Raw genomic sequence first — 23,180 nt, 5'->3', positions numbered from 1 at the left:
TACTGTCACTGTTACTATGACTGCATGTCTGTCTGTCTGTCTGTCTGTTTCTCTCTCTCTGTCTCTGTCTCTGTGTCTCTCTCTCTCTGACTGCATTTCTGTCTATCTCTCTGTGTCTGTCTCACTCTCTCTCTTGCTCTCCCTCTCTAACCCAACCGGTTGAGGCAGATGGCCGCCCACTCAGAGCCTGGTTCTGCCTGAGGTTTCTGCTTGTTAAAAGGAAGTTTTTCCTCGCCACTGTTGCCAAGTGCTTGCTCATGGGGAAATTGTTGGGTCTCTGTAGATGAAAGAGCTTGGTCTGTACCAGCTCTATATTGAAAGCGTCCTGAGGCAACTTTTGTTGTGATTTGGCACTATACAAATAAAATTGAATTGAATTGAATTGAATTTACTTGGTTAAAAACCATTTTTTCTAAAATTTTACTTAAAAAAGGTAAGTTGGATACAGGTCGGTAATTATTAAGAATATTGGGGTCTAAATTGCTCTTCTTCAAAAGGGGCTTCACCACCGCCGTTTTAAAGGAGGCGGGGAAGACACCCGTCTGAAGAGAGCAATTCACCATGTATAACAGCTGTTCCTCAAAGAACCCATAGAGTGTTTTAAAAAACGGTGTGGGAATTGGGTCTAAAAGGCAGGTTGTGGGGTTTACCTGGGAGAAAACTCGACCAAGTGTCCTTGCATCAACCAGGGCAAAACTCTCCAGTGTTTCCTCAGGTAAAACCTGTGATCCAGATGTATTGGTAGTTAAAACCTGTTGCGATAAAAGACTGGATCTGATGTTATCAATTTTGCGCCTGAAGTGGTCTGCAAAGTCTTCACACAGGGTATTCGTTATTGTCTTGTGAGATCTGTTAAAATTACTGTTTATTAAAAGATCAATTGTGGAGAAGAGAAATTTGGGATTATTTTTGTGGTCAGAGTTTAGTTTTTTGAAGTGAGAGATTCTTGCCTGTTTAATGGTGTTATTGTAAGTTTTGAGGTGACGCAAAATTTCATAATGGACTGTTAGTTTGATTTTCTCCATTTTCTCTCAGCACTCCTGCAGTTTCTTTTCAGATACTTAATATCTTCATTTCTCCACGGAGGTGTAGGTTTTTTTCCTAATTGTTTTTGTTAAAAGATGAGCCACTGAGTCCAGCGTTGACTTCAGATTACTGTTAAAATTGTCAACGATAAAATTACAGGGTGCTGGTAAAATATCTGCAGGAGTGCTCTGTAAAGTCTGGATAAAATTTGCAGCCACTTCAGGAGTTAGGTAGCATCTACTCACTGTTCTCACTGGTGCCTCCCGCTGATTGAAACTGGTGATGTTAAAAAACACGCAGAAGTGATCGGACACAGCCAGATCCACAACAGAAGACACACCCACGGACAGGCCATAAGTTATGACCAAGTCCAGGGTGTGCCCCCAGTTGTGGGTCGGCTGCGTAACGTGCAGTTTAAAATCCAGACAGTTTAAGAGGTTTAAAAATTCTCTGGATACTGGTTCCCAGTCGTTGTCAATGTGTAGATTAAAATCACCAGCTATTAAAATCCTGTTGTAGGTGGTGTGAATGATTGATAAGAATTCAGAGAATTCGCTGGTAAACGAGGATGAATATTGGGGTGGTCTATAGACCGTTATGCTAAGAATAGGAGGGCTGCTAAGAACAAAGGCATGGTGCTCAAATGATGTAAAACTGCATTTGCAGACATTGTAGTTCTAGTGATAGATGTAGTTCTGCCTCCTTTTTTGCCCCCCCAGTAGAGAATAAAAAGTTAAAATTTGGTGGGGAAGCCTCAGTGAGAACAACAGGTGCATCAGTGCCAAGCCATGTCTCTGTAAGGAGAATGCCATCTAAGTTTTGTCTAAAATTAAATAATTTATGATAAATGATTTGTTTAAAAGAGAGCGCACTTTCAGCACAGCTAATTTGATATCTGTGCTGAACATGCGCTCATCATGGTGTTTTAAAGGAATGTTAAAAACAGTGCTGGGTCTAAAAACATTCCTGGGTTTTAAATGTCTGTGTGAAAATGATGGTTGTAATGGTGTCAATGTCCTGAGATTTTGGTGGAAGAGAGGGGGTGACTGATGGAAATGCGTGTATTGTGTGGGTGAAACATGTAGTGGGTGAGGGTGAGGGTGAGGGTGAGTGTGAGTGTGGGGCAGAAGGTTTGTGTGCATGAGTCATACCAGTTAGTCAGGAGGTGGCTGAAGTGCAGGACCACACAGTGAGGTCAATGTTGAATGATAAAAGCCGTGAACTCTCCTGGTTGGGGTGTAGATTGTCCCGTTTAAAAAGGCAAGGCCTGTTTAAAAATGCTATAAAATTGTCCACATACGGGATGTTTCTTGTCAGGCAGTACCCCTTCAGCCACAGGTGCAGCTGGTGAAGCCGGCTGGTGATGATGTCACCATAGCGTGGTGGGGGGAAGCGGGCTTGAGATAATTAGTAGCTTCCCCATGTCCAGCATGCGGTCGATCAGCGACATGAAATCCTTCTTCAGGACCTCTGACTGCTGATTTTTGAGGTCGTTGATACCCGCCTCTAAGACCAGTGTGGAGGCCGGGCTGTGCTGCGCACACAGCTGAAGGGCGGCAGATGCAACCTCTGTGACGCGGGCTCCAGGGTGGCAGAGCACTGCCATGTGCCTGACCATGGAGGTCCCCACCACCAGCACCGAGGGGAGGGTGCGGCAGGGGCGAGGTGGAACCTGCTGGCGTCGCGACGTGGTTGCTCCGGGCTGAGCTGGAGGGGAGGGACCATGTTAGACTGGCGGATCCTGGGTCTTGGACTGGTGAGAGCCACGAAATTAGGTTCGGGTTATGATTGTTTTTATATGAGTATGAGTCTAAAAGCTGTGAGTGCAAAGTCTTGAGAATACAACTCATTTTTCTACGACTACGAAGTCTTCACTGTGAATACGAATTTAAGTTTACTGGTACGACTCAAAAAGTGCTGAAATGACGTCACTGAGGTCACAGTCAAGTCGCAGGGGAAAGTAATCGATCGGCGATTCCTCCAACTGCGCATGCGCATGCCCCAGACGCAAACATGCAGGGCAACGTCGCCAGCCCCGGAGAGACTTCACAGGTAACGTCAATAATAACATACATAGCTATTATTGATTTCATAAAATCGAACCATTTCATACAATATACATGTATTCTCCTTCTCACATACTTATTGCTTTAGCTTGCAAACTAAAGATAATTACATGCCGATGAAGCTAGCTTATTGCTATAATTTTCAGTCAAGCATTAACAATCAAGCCAGATTTGTGATGAATTAACGTGAACCAGTAACCTTGTGTAAAGTTAACACGGAAAGAGTGAGAAGGTTGATATGGAGAAATAAACCCGGACATGATGAATCATCCTGCTTATTGCACGGTTTACGAGTGAAATTATAAATTTGAGACACGTTAACTCATCCCAAATCCGGTTTGATTGTTAATGCTCTTGTAGCAGCATAGAAATGTTGTTCATTGTTCTATGCATTGCTGCATACAATTAACATTTCTGATGGCCAATCAGAGGAAGGAGCCGGGTATATAAGTAACAGCCCTTGCCTTGGGCTCTCCTTCTTTGCACTCCACCTGACGCATCATTTCTGGGTCGGAGGCTGTCTGCCCTCGACAGGTATGCCCGCTTACTGCTTCTCCTTGCTGGCTGGCAGGTTACATTGTTCAATTTCTCCACTGTCGCCACGACCCAGGCAAAACATATCGCCTACCTGAGACGATCCAGCGCTGGTGACCATAACATGGCGGCCACAAACGACACCACCCTGCCGTGGACCGGCTCGATCACCACCTGTTTTGACATTTTACACCTTTTATAATTTTTTATTAATTTTTTCAGATGTAAATATTAGCATGGGCTGCACGGTGGGACAGCAGGTAGTGCGCATGCCTCACAGCAAGAAGGACGCAGGTTTGATTCCCGTGTCGGGCCTTTCTGTGTGAAGTTTGCATGTTCTTCCCGTGCATGCGTGGGTTCTCTCCGGGCACTCCGGCTTCCTCCCACAGACCAAAAACATGCTCATTAGGTTGTTTGGTGACTCTAAATTGCCCCTAGGTGTGAATGGTTGTGTGCAGTTGACTAAATAAATCTTAATATTTTGATGAGGGTTTTTTTTTTCTTTTAATTTAGACACTGAGGCACCCAGAGCTTGATCTCACACTGGACTTGATTAAAACCGATACAACCTGAAGACCAGGATCCTCATTCTTCAGTTCATTTTCAATGGTGTGCTGAAATTTCATTCATAAAAGATGCAGAGTATGAAAAACCTTGCTTACACAGGTTCTAAGAATTCTGTTTAGGCAACTGTGATCTGTTAATCTCAAATTACCTAAAATTGACGGTACTTTCCTTGCGATTCCCCTTTTTACAATGCCAGAACAAATGATGGTTTAGTCCGAAATTGCCATGGACCAAAACAAGAAAAGCAAACATTTTGGAAGACAAGATCACGGCAATGGTGGAGGAGATTTAAGACAGCGTGTATTATTCGGTTGACAAAATTGTGGGCTGAGTCAAACACAAAGTCAAACATGAAGCTTAGGAGTATACCGCCACTGCTGTGAACAAGGTGGGGCAAAAAGAACTGTGGTTGAGTTTAAACAGAATTGGTCTTTCATCTGCAATCAAAAAAAACACAGACAGAGTTTAGGAACAAAGTTGAGGAGAACAAAATGATGGGCAAGCAGCAGAAACTGGGCCCCTCAGCCTTTCAAACAACTTGATAAGCTCATGTGATTTAGCAGGACTTCAGTGATGAGTGTGAGGCTGTTTGACTGGAATGACCCCATGCCCTATGATCCTTCTGTGTTTCAAAGGCACAACCCCCACACAAGGCTCCTTGTCCAGTCCAAAAAAAACTCAAATCAGATCTCATAATGACTTCAGACCCATCGCTCTTATGCCTCTACTTGGCAAATGTATGGAGTGTCTAATGTGTAAAGAAGTCTAATTTCAAACATCTGAGTTTATGGGCCCCATGCATTTTGTCTACAGAGCTAATCGTCGTGCAATACTGACTCATCTTGGATAAATTTCACTGTCACCTAGACAAAGCAAACAGTCACATGTCCATGTTCATTTTGGGATTTTTTATCTGCTTTCAATGTAGTCCAGCCCTACCTCCTCTTGAATAACCAGTGTCCTGAGTGTTAGCATCTGTCTGGTCCTTTGGATCAGAGGATTCTGGACACAACCTCAGCATGTCTGCATCTTTTCTGATTCTAAGTTCCTGAACACAGGCGTCAATCAGGGATGTGTAATATCTTTAATGCTGTCCTCAATATCCCTTATTCCCTCTCTCTCTCTCTCTCCTATTAAGTACGCCGATGATATGGCCCTGGTCGCCTGCCTACAGGAAATGAACAGTGCCTCCTATTGCCAGTACATCAACACCCGTGCCTCATGTTTTGAAGACAGCTTCTTAGTGTCATCAAGACCAAGGAGCTGTGTCTTGGAGGCAATAGGAGAGCAGGCAGTACAGGTCCCACAAGCCAATCAGTATGAAGGGCCAATAAGAGAATCAGATCAGACAGAGCTAGACAATAATCTCATCTTCCAAGACAATGATGACTATATCTGTACCTGCACATCCACACCAGCAAGACAAACGAGATGATGACATGACTGCACCCATGCAGTATCTTGTGTAATATAACATTTTGCTGTGTACTATATGTATACTTTCTGTGTACTGTGTATCTATATACATATACTTTATCTACTGGAGAAAACACTGTACTTAATTATCCATATTTTACCACATTAGCAATATTTTGTATGTATATAGCTTGATTCTTCTATTTTGCATTTTTTATTCCCTGACTGCTACTATTGCTTGCTGTCTATAACACCCAAATTTCCCAAGTTGGGGATTAATAAAGTTATCTCTTATTTTAAGAAAGCAACTGCCTCAATCTTCTCAGGAAACTGAGAAGCTTTAACACCAGCCAGCACACCATGTCCATGGTCTTCCAATCACTAACTGAGAGTGTTGTCACATTAAATATTGTCTTATGGTATACACACCTCCAACTCCAGGGCTTATTTTCTCAATCCATAACTAAAAAGTTATGGATTGAGAAAATCCACTCCATCTTGTCCACTCCAGCATCAAGCCACAGACCAGGAGTACCAGTGGCGAGGAAGAATGATTACAAAAAAATCTGTTCTCCACCAGCTGTGAGTCAACATACATTTTTTTGCCAATCATCACTGCAATCCCCAAAGTGTAGTGACAAGTAGATTTTACTGATGAAGACGGCTTCCATTTCCCTTTCATGACAAAAGCAAGTATATATGAAGGCAAAAAACAGTGCAGAAGGAATACAGGCTAATGACTACATTTTCTGGATCATGACCTGGAATTTACCTGCAGAGACATAAAAGACAGAAAGAAAAGAAAGCATGTGTTAGCCCACACTTTATTCTTTATCAAAAAATAAAACCAAACTCATATTTCCTTCTTCTTAAATATGTTTCTTTTAAAAGAATCTTGCTTCCACCCCAAAGTCCCTCTCTAAATAAAACAGTCAAATACAACAGTACCAACTCCAGCCTAAATAATGATGACAGAGTAAAGCAACAGGACACACACATAAAGACACATTCCTGCCAATGGTGCCACACTTTTCCACTGATCAGCATGTGGCAATAACATGCCACGATCAACTGGAAGGCACCAAAAAAGTCAGGGAAGAAGACTGCAACCTAGTAAACACAGATGTAAAAATAAATTGCTTTGCAAATTATTTATCAGGCAGGAAATGCAATCATAGACCTAAAGGATATATACAATGGGTTTTTCAACACATTGAATATGAAAGTAGCTTTAGTATGTTTACAAATGTGTGAAAGCAAAACTACGAAGCCCAGGAGGTGTCATGGACAAAAAAAACCCGCTCATTTGCACTCCCAATTTAATAATTTGTGCATAGATTACTTAATTATATACTGCTTTTGGCTAAGACACCCACTTTCAAGCTCAGTCTCTTGCTCTCTCACAGCCTGAATGAACTCCTTTATGAAAAATATACAGTAGCTATAGAGGGCAATAACTTTTTCTTTTCCTCTCAACTACAGTTTCTGGGCTCTCTACAAAACAATGAAAAAATGTCTGACAAAAAATGTTTTAACTTGAGGTTCACTTGATATCTTTTCTCATCGAGCTTTCAGTTGCATCACATGGCATTCATCAGTGGAAGGAGTTAAATTAAATTAAATTTTCCACTAAAGCTGATACTGCCTCAATGTTGGCAGGATTCTTAGCTGATCCTAATAGTGATGCCAGGAGAGATCATCTTCAATAAGACACAAACACAAAGGAACAATTGAAGATATCCCTTCCTTTTTAGATTCTTTCATCTGCAACCAACCAGAGCAACATGTCCACTTCATTAATTGATCACAATGCGGTTTTTGCTTTTTTTTTTTTTTTTAAATCTGGTTTGAGTGATTAAAAAATTGCCATCACAATTTGCGGACAGTATGCAGGATGTCCGGATCACACAAGTGACATACTACTGAAGATTACCTCTGACTAATCAATGGTCATCAGTGTTTTCACTCTACTGTTGTAGTATGGCCCATACTACAACAGTAGAGTGAAAACACTGTGTGAAAACACAGGCCCGCCGATGGGGGGGGACAAATGGGTCTGCTGTCCCGGGCCCAGGGAGAGGGGGGCCCACAACTGGGCCCTCATTAAATTGTGGAATTAAAAAAATGTCAGAATAGTCCTATTTGTGGAAAACTATTATTTCAATCACATTACAGTTTTTTATTTGTATTCTCCTAGTTGTCCTTGAGAAATAGTGATCATGAACCCTCCCACCCCAAACACAAAAATGGTTTGGCCTAGATCAAACTTTAATGTTGTTATTAATTTAAAGTGGAGAAGGCGCGCGGGTCTACGATGAAAATGTCTGGTAAGCACAAGTCCGGTGCCCAGAAAAGGAAAGAAAGGAGAAAAAGAGAAGAGGACAACAAAGGGTTGAGAAATGTTCTAAACAAATGTCCCGACAGTGAAGCTGGGACGAGTGGAATAGAGCAAGGTAAGTTGTGCAGCCAACCTTGTAACGCAGCCTAACTGACTAGCTCTAATGTTAATGGCCATTAGCCTAGCTTGTACAAAGCCTGACAAAACACGTTATCTTTGACAGAAACAGAGAGGAGGGAGAGCGAGCAGCAGTCAGGAGTCAGGCTACGGGTGGCGGAGAAGAGAGAGGGGGGTTGTGTCACGGTGGAGCCGAGGGGCAGAATGAGGCTGCCGGTGACGGAGAAGAGAGAGAGAGAGCGGGAGCTGTCCGCTGAGCAGGGATCAGAAAATGATTATTTCTGATCCCCGATTATTAGGAGAGGAGAGGAGAGGAGAGGAGAGGAGAGGAGAGGAAGAGCAGATGAGAAGAGAGGAGAGGAGAGGAAGAGCAGATGAGAAGAGAGGAGAGGAAGACAGCAGAGGTGAGGAGATGAAGGCAGGAGAGGAAGAGCAGATGAGAAGAGAGGAAGATAAGAGAGAGAGGTGAGAAGGAGCAGAGGTGAGGAGATGAAGACAGGAGAGGAAGACAGGAGAAGAGAGGAACTAATGTCAGTTATGAGATGTTCATTTGGTTTTGAAGTTACAGAACTGACAATTCTAGCATGACGTTGAACTGATAAAGTTTTCATTTAAAGTTTGATATACATGCATATTTACTGTATTATCAGTTGACAAAGAGAAAATTCTTCAAACTAAAATGCCTAATTTATTCTTCCCTGGTCTATTTTTCCTGCATGTATAAGAATTAGAAAATGTGTATGCATAACTCTTAATAATATTAGCAGGTCCTTTGTGACAAGTATATAAATGTCATATTTAACAAAAATCTCAGCTGCCATGGAGAGCTAAGATTTTCCCCTCATATAAAATACCTTATTTATTGCATTATCACAATATATCAAACATAACTGGTGATGTTTAGTGACAAAAAAACCCGGCGGTGGTGGAGGGGAGGGCCCATCTAACATTATCTTGTCCCGTGCCCAGACAAGACTGTCAGCTGGCCTGAGTATGGGCTCAGCTTGCTAGGGACTGATAGTAAAAAAAAAAGCATTTGGTACCAGGTACTAAACCTTTGATAATAGAAAACCAAAAATTTGTGAGATGAATCAAGCTGTACCATGCACTGGAAACATGTCATTCGTTTCAGGAAACTCAATTCACCAATGATGACAGAGAGTTGTGGTTGAAAGCTATTGTAGAGGAGTCACATTTTTTTGTGAAAGTGCTGTTTTCAGTATCAAGAAAAAATTCTCTGAGTGAGTGCTTGTCTTACACGCAGGCATGATGGACACCTCAGCAGTAACAATACTCTTCACTCCAAGGCTGGACAATGCTCCTCTCACCAGACCACAGGTGAAAGCCAGATACTGGAGAGAGACAAACAGTCATCTGTGTCATGTGATAAGTAAGGATACCTGGACAGCAATGTGACTGAATGAACTATAAAGCACAAAATACAACAACCAGTGGTATCAATGAATCAGATGAAGCATATATTAGTTATTTAAACTGCCTCTGAACTAATTTTCTTCATGCTGGAGAAGAAAAGACTGTCCAAAAGCATGTCCAAACCTTCCTGACACAAGTACTTCACATTGATAATCAAAAAAAAAAAAAAATACAGGACACAAGGGTTGGGTTCGGTTTTGTCACTTGGTGTCACATTCTGCCACAACATGGATTCTGAAATACCATCATTACTGTGATACATGTTTCAGCATACTCAATATTGAAAGAGTATTGAAGAGAGAACATCCCTGCAAGTGCAAGTAACAAAGGGAACTTAATTACAACCAGTCATTTAACCCACATCGAGTAATGATGATAATTTTAAAGTTCCGATCTTTGAATCTGAGTCTGGAGCCATATGAAACCCTGCTGGTTTGGGATCAGCTGTGTCACAAAAAAGACAGATTGTCTGAGAGGAAAAACAACCTTAAAGAACAGATAACTACACTGTCATGCAGTCTAGCAAAATCAAGGCAGAGAACCTTTGGGGCTTGTTCCAGATACTGTTTTCCAGCTGACAGCTGAACCAGTAATCGAAACTTGTTATCCTGGAGAACATAGATACCCTGAAACACATGACAACACCATCAGCACTCACAGATATAATAAAACTAATTTTATACACAGACAGAGACATAAGATACACCCCGTTTCCAACATAAATTGAGATGCTGTATAAAATGTTAATAGGAACAGAAAATGACAAATGTCAAATGTTGACAGAAATTTCCCTGTTTTTTAAATTTCTATCCTCATTTAGAATTTGATGCCAGAAACATGTTTCAAAAATTTTGGGATAGGGTCATATTTACCACTATGTTGCATCACCTTTTCATTTAACAACACTGTAAGTGCTTGGGAACTGAGGAGACCAACTGCTGAAAGTGGAAAGTTTTCTCATTCTTGTTGATGTATGATTTCAGCTGCTCAGCTGAAGATCACAGCCATCTAATGTAGGTTTTTTCACTTTATCCCTTGCATACAGTGATTTCTTTAGACTCCCTGAATCTATTAATGACTTTGTGTACTGTAGACAATGGAATCCCCACATTTTTTGCAATTTTACATGGAGAAAGATTATTCTTAAGTTGTTGCACTATTTGCCACCACAATCTGTCAGAGCGGTAAACCCCTCCACATCTTTACTTAAGAAAGACTCAGCCTCTCTGGGATGCTGTTTTTCTACGCAATCATGTGCCTAACCTGTTGCCAAGTAACCTAATTCATTGTGAGATGGTCCATCAGGTGTTTTCTTTTAGCATTTCACAACTTATCCAGTTATTTGTTGTCAGTGTCCCAACTTTTTGAAAACATGTTACTGTCATCAAATTCTAAATTAGGATATTGTTTCCAAAAACAACTAAATTTCTCAGTTTCAATATTTGGTATGTTGTCTTTGATATGTACTATTTTCAATTAAATATGGGGTTTCAGTGTTTTGCAAATCATCATACTTTGTTCCTATTCAGGTTTTACACAGCATCCCAACTTTTTTTCGAAATGGGGTTGTACAAAGTGTATGACATAGGCACTGAGCACTTAAGCACTGCTGGCTCTGAGTGCACTCTGTTGACATGTTATGTTCATGATAACTTACTGTATGAATGAAAGCAAATGACAGAGAGCTCTGTGTTACCTGGTGATTGGTTCGAAGGTTGTCAATTTGCTTCTTGAACACGCAAGTCCAAAAGTCTTTACAGATGAACTTCATGATGTCCAGCTCATCCTTGAAACGTGATGTGTCTTTTGTCAGTCTAGATAAAAGGAAACGCTGTTCACATGAAGGCCACAAGCTTGACATCATTTGTACAACTGGTTCTTGCAAGAGGTCCTGTGAATTAGTTTGTCTGGCAATGCTTTATGATCTGTAGATACATATACTGTAATGAAGAGTTACTTTGCAAAAACAGATAGACATCATAAATAAAAATCCTAAAATGAATAAACCAACAGCAGTTTGATCGTCTTTCCTTGGAGTTCACAAAAAACAGGACTTATGAGAATTAAAACAATTTGTGATACATTTTCAAAACAAACCAACACCTGTTTCATTGACATTCCGTGGAGTGTGCCATCTTATCGTCTATTTAAGTGTATTCTTTTTTGTTTATCTAGCACAGTAGTTCCAAGGCATGTTAGGGTTGGGCGGTAATCCGGTAATAAGGTATCTAAAAATGGCAACGGTATCAGTTTCATTACCGTCATTAAAAAAAATGCTGGGCATATAGGTCTGTAGGGGCCAAACATAATAATAGCATCGTCAAAACGAAAATGAAGTCCACTCCGTTCAATATGTCTGGTTGAATTTTTACTCGAGAAAAAGGTGACTGTGCAAAAGCACATGCTAAAAAAATGAACCTGAGCAGTTTTACAGATGTTTTAACACAGGTATGTCCAAGCGCTCATTTAGGCGCGTCTGGGCAGATTACCGTTATCTCGTCCAGGCATACAGATAAACTCCTCTGTTGAAAACACTTTTTCAGCCTTTTTTCTGCTTGCTATTGTTCTTAGCTCTCATAAAAGCGCGAAATGCAAATAAAACAGTAAAATAACACTTCAGGTATGGTGTAAGATCGCTGTCAAAAAGACATGTCCATAATTAAAGTTTCGTATTTGTAAAGTTAACAATTTGTGTTTCATAAAAGTTGTTTTACACAAAATTCTGCTGTCATATACGTGTGAAATTGGGTTTGGGTTACGATTGTTTTTATATGAGTATGAGTCTAAAAGCTGTGAGTGCAAAGTCTGTTGAATACAACTCATTTTTCTACGACTACGAAGTCTTCACTGTGAATACGAATTCAAGTTTACAGGTACGACTCGAAAAGTGCTGAAATGACGTCACTGAGGTCACGGTCAAATCGCAGGGAAAAGTAATGATCAGCCATTCCTCCAACTGCGCATGCGCATGCCCCAGACGCAAACATGCAGGGCAACGCTGCCAGCCCCGGAGAGACTTCACTGGCAAAGCTCTCGAGTCTCACCCATCGGGCGTGAGACACATGCATTTCAACCCATTCACGTGCTCACACGCCATATCTTGTATTTCTCACACAGAGAAATTACCAGGATAATGCCCACCAACCACGACTATTTTTTAAACAGTGGAACAGGTAGAGGAATTCATGATGTGTTGGTCGCGAACGAAACGGCTTGTAGAGCCGCTCTTTGAAGTGCACGATCGGAGCCGTCTCCTGCCTGGGAGCCGGAGCGGGAGCCGCTTTGTTTTTTTTTTACGCACTGAGCAGGATGGGGAAGGGCGGGGTTACAGACACAGCGCACGCACGCACGCACAAACACACACTTGCACTAAGAAATGCTGAACTGAATAAATATTTTTATTTGTACCAATTTATGTGTCATTTATCAGATCAGACCCCCGTCCCCACCCCAACCCTCACTACCCCTGCCAAAATCTTACCCTGATCTCAGTTCAAAACTTGAGAGCCCTGCACAGGTAACGTCAATAATAACGTGCATAGCCGTCATTTATTTCATAAAATCGAACCATTTTATACAATATACATTTCTTGAACTCACATACTTATTGCTTCAAGTCAGATTTGGGATGAGTTAACGTGTACCAGTAATTTATTGTCTCAAATTTATAATTTCACTCGTAAACCGTGCAATAACCCAATTTCACAGACTCACGTATATGACAGCGGAATTTTGTGTAAAACAACTTTTATGACACACAAATTGTTAACTTTACAAATACAAAACTTTAATTATGGACACGTCTTTTTGACAGCGATCTTACACCATATTCAGGCTGCTCAGCAGAGTCCTCTGTGAGCGCTCTACTCATGAGCGGTGAAACTAACTGCCTAGTTACGCCGGTCAATAGCTCAGCGACCCACCCAAATTCACCATAGAAACACCAATGACGATCCAGAGGGAAGTAACCCCAGAGATTGGTTATCGTGTGAAGAGCGCTCCCTCCATTCTAGAAACCCCCTCCTCTTTATGTAAACAACCAAGACCGTCGTGATTGATCTCAAACTAACACAGGGTCATAGGAGGAGACACTAGCAGTGTTTTTTCGAGCTGGAATATAACTTCTGACCACAAAAAAGCAAAGGAAAGACATGGTTTACAAATTGGCAAAGTTTTTTTCTGCTACTCTTTGGCTGCTAGCTCGCCGAGTTTTCGTCGCGCAGTGAGGAGGCAGACATCTTCGTGATTATCAGACTTTCTGTTTTCATATGATACCGGGGTTTTGTGGCTTGTGCGAAGTGATGAAATCAGCAGACACAGTACCTTTGACGTGTGCTATTTTCGTGTTTTTGTTACATGCGCATATAATTTCTTGGGGGTATGAATTATGTTTCGTCTGGGTGGCAATGCTTGGTAGAGGCTTTTAGCTGAGTTTCTCCCCGTCATTTTGGTATGCTACTAGTTAGGTTTGTTGCTTCCTAGCGTGAGTATTGACAGTCTGAACTGCGCGCATGTCACCATGCCCTGCAAAGTGATTTCCAATTAGTCACGGTAATACTGTCTACCCCGGGAAAATGTCGGGATGGTTAGACGGTATCAAAATTTGGATACCGCCCAACTCTAGCACATGTGTATGTGAATTGCTGCTGTAACAGCAATTTCCTTCGAGGGATCAATAAAGCACTCTATCTATCTATCTATCTATCTATCTATCTATCTATCTATCTATCTATCCCTGTACACAAAGGAAAAACACAAACACAAAAGATTTAGGATAATAAATAAAAAACATAGGTTTGTTTTTGCAGATTAATCCTTCATATACAGTTCCATATTATAAAAGACCCATTTCCTGTTGGTCACTGCAGTTTCAAACAAAAGCTCCTCACACAGGAAGAAATAGTCCTCTAGTGAGTAGTTGGGGCAGCGGAATGGTGTGTGGGGGACAAAGTCAAAACAAACAACAATGATGCTCTATGACAAAGAGAGAGAGGACATATCAGGCTTTGAAACACACACACAAAAAAACACTTGTTAGTAGATACATTCAGTGTTGTTTTGGCTCTGCACATGACATTTCTTGATTCTGAAAAATACTAATATTGCCAGGCTACTCTTTAAACATTTTAGAAATGATACTGGAAGGAATGGGTTATTACTCTGACATTCTTTAGGTTGCATTGTGTTTAATGTATTACAAATATGTTGAAATTGTAGCTGTCTACCACTGTTTTTTTTTCTTTTTTTTTATCCTTTAAAACCGGAAAATATGTGAAAATCAATTAAATTATATTAAATGATGAAGATCTGTGTCTGCTCATCCTTGCCCCAAAAGCTTTCACTTAAGGTCCAAAACATTACTATTTAGAAAGTGCCTACTTAAACCCTGACCTGTGCATCTCATATATATTCTACTTCTTCTACACAGTTAGCAGTTAGCTTGTTACCTCTCTATCAGCCCTTGGCCGACTCTGAAACCCATATTCTCCAGTTTGGTGATATTTCTTCCGTTCTCCTTATGACAAAGAAATAATGAGCAAACACGGTTAACGATAACCGACTGTTCAGGAAAAACTGCCGAAGAGAAAAATAATTAAGTGATTATCACTTTCTTACCGTCTCTCCGTTTTCATCTGACGTGTAAATGTACTGTATCACTTCGTTATGTAAAAGCTGGAAAGGAGTTTCGTCTGACATGCCTCTTCCTCTAAAGTCTGTGGCTTTAATAGCAGCAATTAGCTACGGTCTGTCAGCAGCTGGTTCACCGTGTCATTCACACTGTTACCAACATCATTACTTAAACACACAGACGACTAAAACACAAAAACAGACAAGAGGACAGGAACTCACACGAACGCAAACCACTTCTACTATTTCCGTGTTGTCCTTGTGCACCAGCAAGGAGGTGGGCGGGGGTGTCGGCAAAGAGCACACTACTGCCACCAGGTGGCCCGGAGTTCCAATTGTTGCGTAAAGTAAAATAAAATAATCAAACGCTCACCTTCTGTTCATAGTTAATACTTGATAAATATTGAGGTCAAATGTAAATACTGTTAGGTGAACGATTAAATACAAATGCATGATATGCATGACAATAAACATACACTGTTAGATTAAATTAAACAAAATTAAATACAAAATACTGGGTCCAGTAATTCAATCCTACATGCACATCCTGCTTCTGTTCACTAGAGCACCAAATATGGATTAATCCACCACTGAAAGCAAATGGGCTATTCTTCTTGTTTAATGATTTTTTTTTTTTTGATTTTTTTTTTTATTAAAAACTACAGAGACCAGCTTTTGTAGAATTTACTGAGCCTTTTAAGAAAATGTAGAACTTTTTTGAAGATGTACATATTCAGTAGGATCTGGATGTCACAGCCAGGGTAGAGAGGTCAGGAAATATTAAGAAACAGAGTAACAGAAGGGCCTGGGTCTTTTCGTGGGACTTGCTGACAAAAACATAGAATATCATCAGACTGATACTTAAAAGACACTTTGGTATGATGCTTTGTTTTGTTACTCAATAAACCACATTCATAATGCAACCAGTGTTGTGTTTCAGCATCACTAATCATGTCATATAACACTGCATGGTAATAATGCAGCTGCCTTTGAAATCTTTCATGATTTATAGTTGTGTGGGAAAGGGGGTTTGCCCACCCCTTGTTATAGCCAAGATCCCTGATATAAAAGTGTAGGAAGATGTTTTCTGTTCAGTGTAGAGAGGAATTATGAGAGATGATGTGACATGTCTACCCTACTGACCGAAGGGAGGTATCAGTTCATGAATGGGTCAAATCAGGCTGAAGACAGAACACCCATGAATGTTGGCTTTATTTATTTTTCAACGCTTATTTTGGAATTAGAAATTATGATTACAAATCTGATGTCAGATAAGTGTACAGAACGTCTTTATGTAATACACGATACAACCACGCCTAACGAGTCATATAAAATAATGAATAATGCAAAGGGAGCTTTTAATGATTCAGTTCTTCATGCAATTCTGTATATCATGACATGTGGATGTGATTTCTGCTGCTGCCTGCTGCTGGTGTTCAGGGATCCTCTGGACAGTAATGAGAGTAAGACTTGAGCCACTTCACAGGACAGTCCCTGAAAATATTCACAGTTAGTGTCACACACACACACACACACACACACACAGAGAGAGAGAGAGTGAGAGAGAGAGAGAGAGAGAGAGAGAGAGAGCCTGGATTGGCAAACTGTACTCACCTTACTGTATCTTTATTTCAATCAACTGCTGAATTAGAATCTGCTGAATCTGAAATAGAACTGAATTTCAAATTTCTTCTTTGTCTCCCACACATCTTCCTACTTCCTTCTTACGTTTTCACACAAATCTGGCCATAAACAGCACTCGACTCCCCACTGAAACCTGAATAGAGAGGAGAGAGCAGGTTCCATGCTTACTGCTGTAAGGATGTTTGTACCTGTGATATTTCTGTCCTTTCCTCCTCTGGTACTCTGTTTCATCCACTGTCCACACAGCCCCCTTTCCTCCCTCCACTCGCACAAAACATTTGTGTAGGCTGAGGTTGTGACGCACTGCATTCTGGTTAGAACAGGAAAATTCAAATATAGAAACAATCTAACACATGTTCTATTAGATGGAAACTACATATTTTTGTTTTGGGTATATGAAATTGTCAGAAATATTTTACTTTTACTTAAACACATCAGTAAAACCACAGGGCAACAAGACTGCAGCTTTTAACAGTACTACATGGAGCAAAATAAAGACCACATTTCCCATAATGCTCAGAACATTCATTGGCGCTCATCTACCAAACATCAGTGATGTCAGCGAGTCAAAAGTCAAAAGGATACCAAAAGACAATACCCTCTCTAGTCTACTAGAGTCTAGTCTAATCTCTACTGGCTTCTGTTTTCAATTTTCCTTTAAATGTATTTTATTTTTGCTTTTCTATTCTCTTCGAATTTTCTTCTTTCTTTCTCTCTTTCTTTGAAATCTATAATTTTAATGTATTTTTATGCTTCTGTAAAGCACTTTGAATTGCCTGGTGTATGAATTGTGCAATACAAATAAATTTGCCTTGCCTTGCCTAGTCACAACAAGCGATACAGAAGTGCAGATTACAGAAAATGACAGCAAATTACAGAGCAGTTTCTTTTCTCAGGCTGCAAAAATCCTCAGTTTATTTTTCCATACCCCACCACAAGTATTTTTTTAATGACTTATTATTTATTAAATCATTTACATAATTTTTGTTTTGTGAGAAGCATAAAGGGACTACAGTTACCATTTCATTATGCAACTCTGTGCTATAGAATGTAAATAAATGAGCCATGTGCCACAAAGCCCATTGCTTCCTGCCAGGTTGTAATGTTAAAATCATATGGGAGTTATTATAACCAGTTTCCAACAACTAAATAGCAAAGCTGAATTGGTGTAAGTAACCCTAACCACACAACCAGCTCAGCAAGTCATACAACCTTCATGAGGTGTCCAGTTGTGTAAATACTGGCAAATCATTAACATGGAATTTTTTTCCATCTCAACCATCCATCCCATGTAATATGATTGCAGTGTTGCCCTAATCCTTCTGTTGTGACAGCTTGACAATCAGTGTAAACTGCCATTTCGTTTCATTTCATTCATTCAGTCTGTCATCATGTTTATGCATGATGATTTCTGTTTAAGAAGGGAGGGCAGTTTGAGCAGGGATTAAAGAAATATACTGATATACTGAAATATACAGTTTCTGTAAATTGATTTAGAAACAACCTGCCCATCTCATCTGCACAATCACAATATTTAGATAGATAGATAGATAGATAGATAGATAGATAGATAGATAGATAGATAGATAGATAGATAGATAGATAGATAGATAGATAGATAGATAGATAGATAGATAGATAGATAGATAGTACATGATTCATTAAGTGACATTTGCCATTCCAGCAGGTATCAGAGTGAATATCTAATCTGAGTGGTTCAAACCTTCCAGGTTGCAGTGTTGTGTCTGAAGTAGAAAAACATGGTAGTAAACCAGTTGTAAATCTCATTCAGAGTACGCTGTTTGTCTGGAGACTCCAGAATAGACTGCAGTCAGACAGTGAGAAAAATACAGGGACATGTGAAAAAAAACATCAAATCATCCAATGTATTAACAAATTAGATACCGTTGAAACAGTTAGTGGCAAACATACAGGCTACATTAAATCTAAAATTAAAACTATTTTCAAATGAGGCAATAACTTATTCTGTTTCATGTGTCATCCTCACTATAAACCTGGACATAGCATTACATCATTGGTGTGCTGCTGTTCAAAACACAATCAATAGCAGCACTGACAAATCCTTATCATAATTCTCTGAACTTTCACTGTGAGGGTTAATCCAGCCTGTACCTGAATATATTTAAAGGTGTACCTTCAAGTGAAATCAGTAATTGTCAAAACACATCAATCATAAAAACTTATATCTTATATTTGCCTCTGAAACTCACCCATCTTATCAAGTAGGCGTAGGTGTATGGAGGCCTGATGTTGTTGTATTTGTAACATTCAATGCTGGTGACCATATCTGTCCAACAACAATGATATGTCATCAATTCATGTCATCACTGCATAGTATTAGGATTGTGTGGTTATTCATTTGACATGTTGAGTGACACCAAAATGTGTTGAGAAATATATATATATATATATATATATATATTAGGGCTGTCATTTTAACTAGATTAATTAATTACGCTGCAAATTAACGCGCTATAAAAATTAACGCAATTAATCATGAGTGCCAAGTCAATGCGCAAGCATTTTAAATTTGGCCCTTTGAGTGACCCGTAGGCTGCATCCTATCTGCGCCAATAGTCAAAAGCAGGGTGACAACAGACATGGATGCGACACCGGAGAGCGAGGCAAGCCTACTTGGACCTTTGAACGGCAAGTTTATTTATAAAAAGAACAAAGACGGGACTATTAACAAGAACGCAGTGATTTGTACCTTGTGTAAAAAAGAATTTTCCTATCACTGTAGCAGCTCCAGCCTGAATTATCATTTAAACGCTAAACATGTAGTTGCTGCTAGTGCCGCTAGTGCTACCGTGAGCTCACTCCGCCAACCCACACTTGCTGAGTTAGGAAAACGAATGAGCAGAGCCACGACAGAAAAACTGACAAACTCAATCGCAAAGTGGGTTGCTGCTGATTGCAGGCCAATTTCAATCGTGGAAGACGAGGGCCTAAAAGAGGCGTTTCAGATAGTGTCATCTGACTCTAATTTCCAGCTACCGTCGAGAACTACAGTGATGAAAAGAATTCACCAGCTGTAATGTGAATGTCAGTGAATTGTAATGTCCTAGAATTCAAATTCTTTATTTGGGGACCTTAAGCAGATATGAGATTAAAATGCGATTAATTAGATTAATTAATTACAAATCCTGTAATTAATTAGATTTTTTTTTTTTTAATCGCCTGACAGCACTAATATATATATATATATATATTCAGGCATATCTTGAAACTTTGTATAACAATTTCATTGCAGACCACCTATTCTAATTTAAATATTGAGATTACAGATTGTTCTAAAATTGACCACATGTACTAGTTGACATAAAAAAGTCTTTAATGCCCAATAATGGTAATTAGAATTTTTTTTTCCCACTTAATCTCCTCAATTGATTTTGTAACTCTGACTTCGATTTGGAGATTACTATTGTTTTATGAATGTAAACTTTGGCAATTCTCAATTAGTCCATTGTGATTGCCAATTATGATAAAGTCATGTAATGGAGTTCTTACAAACACAGTGTCAAAGGTTAAATAGATTTGTTCAAATATTTTATGCTATGTTGTTCAGTCTTGAATCATGGCCCATTTGAGTGAGCAGTAGGACCTTTAGCCTAAACTGATTCAAAGAGAGCTGGACTCTTTGCATGTAGTTGCAGAAATAAGGATGTTGTCAAAACTCCTTTCCATCATGATCATGTCCCCCACCCACTACATGGTGTTCTGGTCAGCCAGAGGAGCACATTCAGGCAGAGACTGAGAATGTGACCAAGTGCTCCATGGAACAACACAGAAGGTCCTTCCTTCCGATGGCCATTCAGCTATATAAGTTCTCCACTTTCTGTTAAAGTAGAACTCTTATCTTGTATTACTACTAGCAGCATTATTTTTACTATATTGTGCATTTTTTATCTTTACTCTGATATTATTGTTATTTGACTTATCTTTCGGTTATATCATCTTTTAGTAGTTTGTAATTTTGTAGATTTTTTATCTGTATTTTAAGTTCATCCCTCTTTCCAACTGTGTGTTGAGCAATTTGTTGTGCAACAAAGTAATTTTCCTGCAGGGATCAATAAAGTTTTCTGAATCTGAATCTTCCATCTAGCTCCTGTCTTTTTAATTTATCATTCACTCTCTCTGACTTAGTTCTTTCATGATGCTATTATGCGCAGCCCTCCTCCTCCCAATCACTGATCTATCTTTATTTCATTAACTTGTCTCTCCTGATTGAAATCATCTCATGTCCTCTGATATTTTTCTCATTAATCTAAAAGACTATGATGATGAAAAATTTGAGACAGTAAATCAGAATCACCACATGTGGCTGTGTCTGTTGAATCATGTTAGTAGGTGCCTTCTTGACAAGGGCAAATGCGCTGCAAACGGCAAAACACTGCAAGCACAGGAATGATGCAAAGCCAAAAACATTCATATATACATATTAGTGCTGTCAATCGATTAAAATATTAAATAGCGATTAATCTCATGAATGTCATAGTTAACTCGCGATTAATCGCAAATTAATCGCACATTTTTATCTATTCTAAATGTTCCATTAATTATCATTTTAATACTCTTATCAACATGGAAAAGTGGATTAGCTTGCTTTGTGCAAATGTTTTTTATTGAAAACGTGTAGTGTTATATTTCACACTAACATTCTCACTTTGAGCAGTCATTCACACTTGAAGCAAAATCTCACACAATTTAACACTGTCAATAAACAGATGACAAAAAATAAGTACTTGGTTACAAAAAAGCCACTTCAACAACCCTTTCTAAGGGATCAAAACAGGGTGATACAATATAAAGTGCACATCATTGTAAACTAGGACTCAAGCTATAGTGCAGTTAAACCATGGCTTAAACTTTAATTTCTTTCCTTTGAACATAATAGCATCCACATGCCTCTGTCGAAAGCCATCCATTGTCGCCTGGTTTTGACAAGGACGCGGCGGAGAATTCACATTAGCCGTGTGTTTGGCCATCAAGTAGTATTTCAGACTGGATGTGCTACAGTGAGTTAGAGAGTGAGTTAGAGTGAGTAAGTCAGAGAGTTACGATGGATTAAATGTGCTGACATTTCTTTGTGCTTGCCAAACAGCACTGAGTGGAGTGGGTGACCAGTCCAAGATGGCGGGCCCGCGGCTCGTCCGCGCCAATCGCATTTGCTTTGTGCGTTTGTAAGTTTTTGCTTCTGTGATTGCAGCATTTTTCTCTTGCAGCGTTTTTCTGTTGCATTTGTTTAATGTGTTTGTGTGTTTTTGGCTTTGCATCATTCCTGTGTTTACAGTGTTTTGCCGTTTGCGGCATGTTTGCCCTTGTCGGCCACCGTAGCCTTCACACATTCCAGAGCTCAGTGAAAAAAAAACATGTCCAATCGTCCAATAAAACTGTGTTACCTGACAGTAGGTGGGCAGAACTAGCAGCTCTGTAGCCATGCTGTGCCAGCTCTTCTGGATGTTTAGTGCTCCATTGAGGCACTCCATCTGCATCTGTTACCACAGGCTGGGGCAGGAATACAGGAAGGCTGAACAGGCACTCAGAGGTTGCCTTCTGCATAAAATGATTAAAAGTGGACATGAACAGTTTTGTTCAATCCTTCATGCTACACTAAGTAAATTTAGTACACATTTTTAATCAAGCAAATTAACCTGAAACAGTGAGAGCCGAGAACGATTACAACCAACATACCAAATCAGTGTATTTGTGTTCAGATAGGTGCAGATGAAGTTGCATCGCAATGAGTTTCTGTTTTTCCAAGATGAGCTGAAAAAAGAGAATACCACATGGTTGAATTTAATTGAATTGTGTTTAAGTGATTTCATGACTCAAGACCTGCAGTGAGTTTCTTAGTCATTAGTGAAAGTCAATGGTTTTCTTTTTGCATAAGCAAAAAATTCTTTAAAGAATTCTAAGATAATGCCTTTTCTTCAATAGTGTAAGACAAAATGTAAATGTTTTTGGTTATTTTGCTTATTTGCTTTCTTTCCGAGAGTGACTGATCAGTCTCACTGTTGTGTGTTCAATACAGAGTTGGAGTGCGGCTATGGTTAGCCTGGCATGGCATAAAGACAGGAAGCAGGAGGAAACAACTATCCAGGCTCTGTCCAAATTTCTTAAATACATCTACTAACATGTCTGAAGAAAGGCATTCCTTGATTGTTAAATATTCCTGAAATGTCAAAAATGTGCAGAGTATTTCACTGATGTCTGCATGAGCCATTTCTAATGTGTGGTTATGTGTAATATTGTCATTGACTCTGATCACATTAGGAACGTGACTAAAGTGTCCAATCATTTAAGGAATATTTCCAGTCAGACTGTTTCTCTCCCAGGCAAACGTGGAAAAGTTCATTAAAAATCATTATAATAATTATAATAAATAA

At 39.7% G+C, this 23,180-nt stretch overlaps 2 protein-coding genes across 4 annotated transcripts in view; both read right to left on the bottom strand.

Moving 5' to 3' along the window:
• Positions 1 to 6,239: 6,239 nt before the first annotated feature.
• On the bottom strand, positions 6,240 to 15,405 carry trappc6b (trafficking protein particle complex subunit 6B). 2 transcript variants are annotated; one of them, XM_070969552.1, is made up of 6 exons: positions 15,115 to 15,405; positions 14,946 to 15,013; positions 11,195 to 11,312; positions 10,041 to 10,124; positions 9,323 to 9,416; positions 6,240 to 6,381 (listed from the first exon to the last, which is right to left on the bottom strand). In XM_070969552.1, exons 1-6 carry the CDS (start codon positions 15,193 to 15,195, stop codon positions 6,350 to 6,352), a joined length of 477 nt encoding a protein of 158 aa, XP_070825653.1. In that variant the 5' UTR covers positions 15,196 to 15,405; the 3' UTR covers positions 6,240 to 6,349. The 2 variants fall into 2 exon arrangements, with proteins under 2 accessions (XP_070825653.1, XP_070825654.1); XM_070969553.1 differs by lacking the exon at positions 10,041 to 10,124 and having other exon boundaries at positions 15,115 to 15,387.
• Positions 15,406 to 16,295: 890 nt separating this feature from the next.
• The window catches only part of foxp3b (forkhead box P3b), a 30,336-nt gene continuing 23,451 nt past the window's right edge, over positions 16,296 to 23,180 (bottom strand). For both annotated transcript variants that reach the window (XM_070969551.1, XM_070969550.1), the window contains 6 exons: positions 22,486 to 22,560; positions 22,194 to 22,347; positions 19,002 to 19,078; positions 18,494 to 18,595; positions 16,959 to 17,080; positions 16,296 to 16,620 (listed from right to left, as the gene is read on the bottom strand). In XM_070969551.1, the coding sequence (XP_070825652.1) occupies positions 16,563 to 16,620; positions 16,959 to 17,080; positions 18,494 to 18,595; positions 19,002 to 19,078; positions 22,194 to 22,347; positions 22,486 to 22,560 (588 nt within the window). In that variant the 3' untranslated portion in view covers positions 16,296 to 16,562. The remainder of the gene's footprint in view (positions 16,621 to 16,958; positions 17,081 to 18,493; positions 18,596 to 19,001; positions 19,079 to 22,193; positions 22,348 to 22,485; positions 22,561 to 23,180) is intronic.

Source organism: Chaetodon trifascialis, chromosome 8, assembly GCF_039877785.1.
Source record: "Chaetodon trifascialis isolate fChaTrf1 chromosome 8, fChaTrf1.hap1, whole genome shotgun sequence".
Lineage (NCBI taxonomy): Eukaryota > Metazoa > Chordata > Actinopteri > Chaetodontiformes > Chaetodontidae > Chaetodon > Chaetodon trifascialis.
The sequence above is the reverse complement of the archived record's forward strand: the minus strand, read 5'-3'. Positions and strand labels throughout refer to the sequence as shown.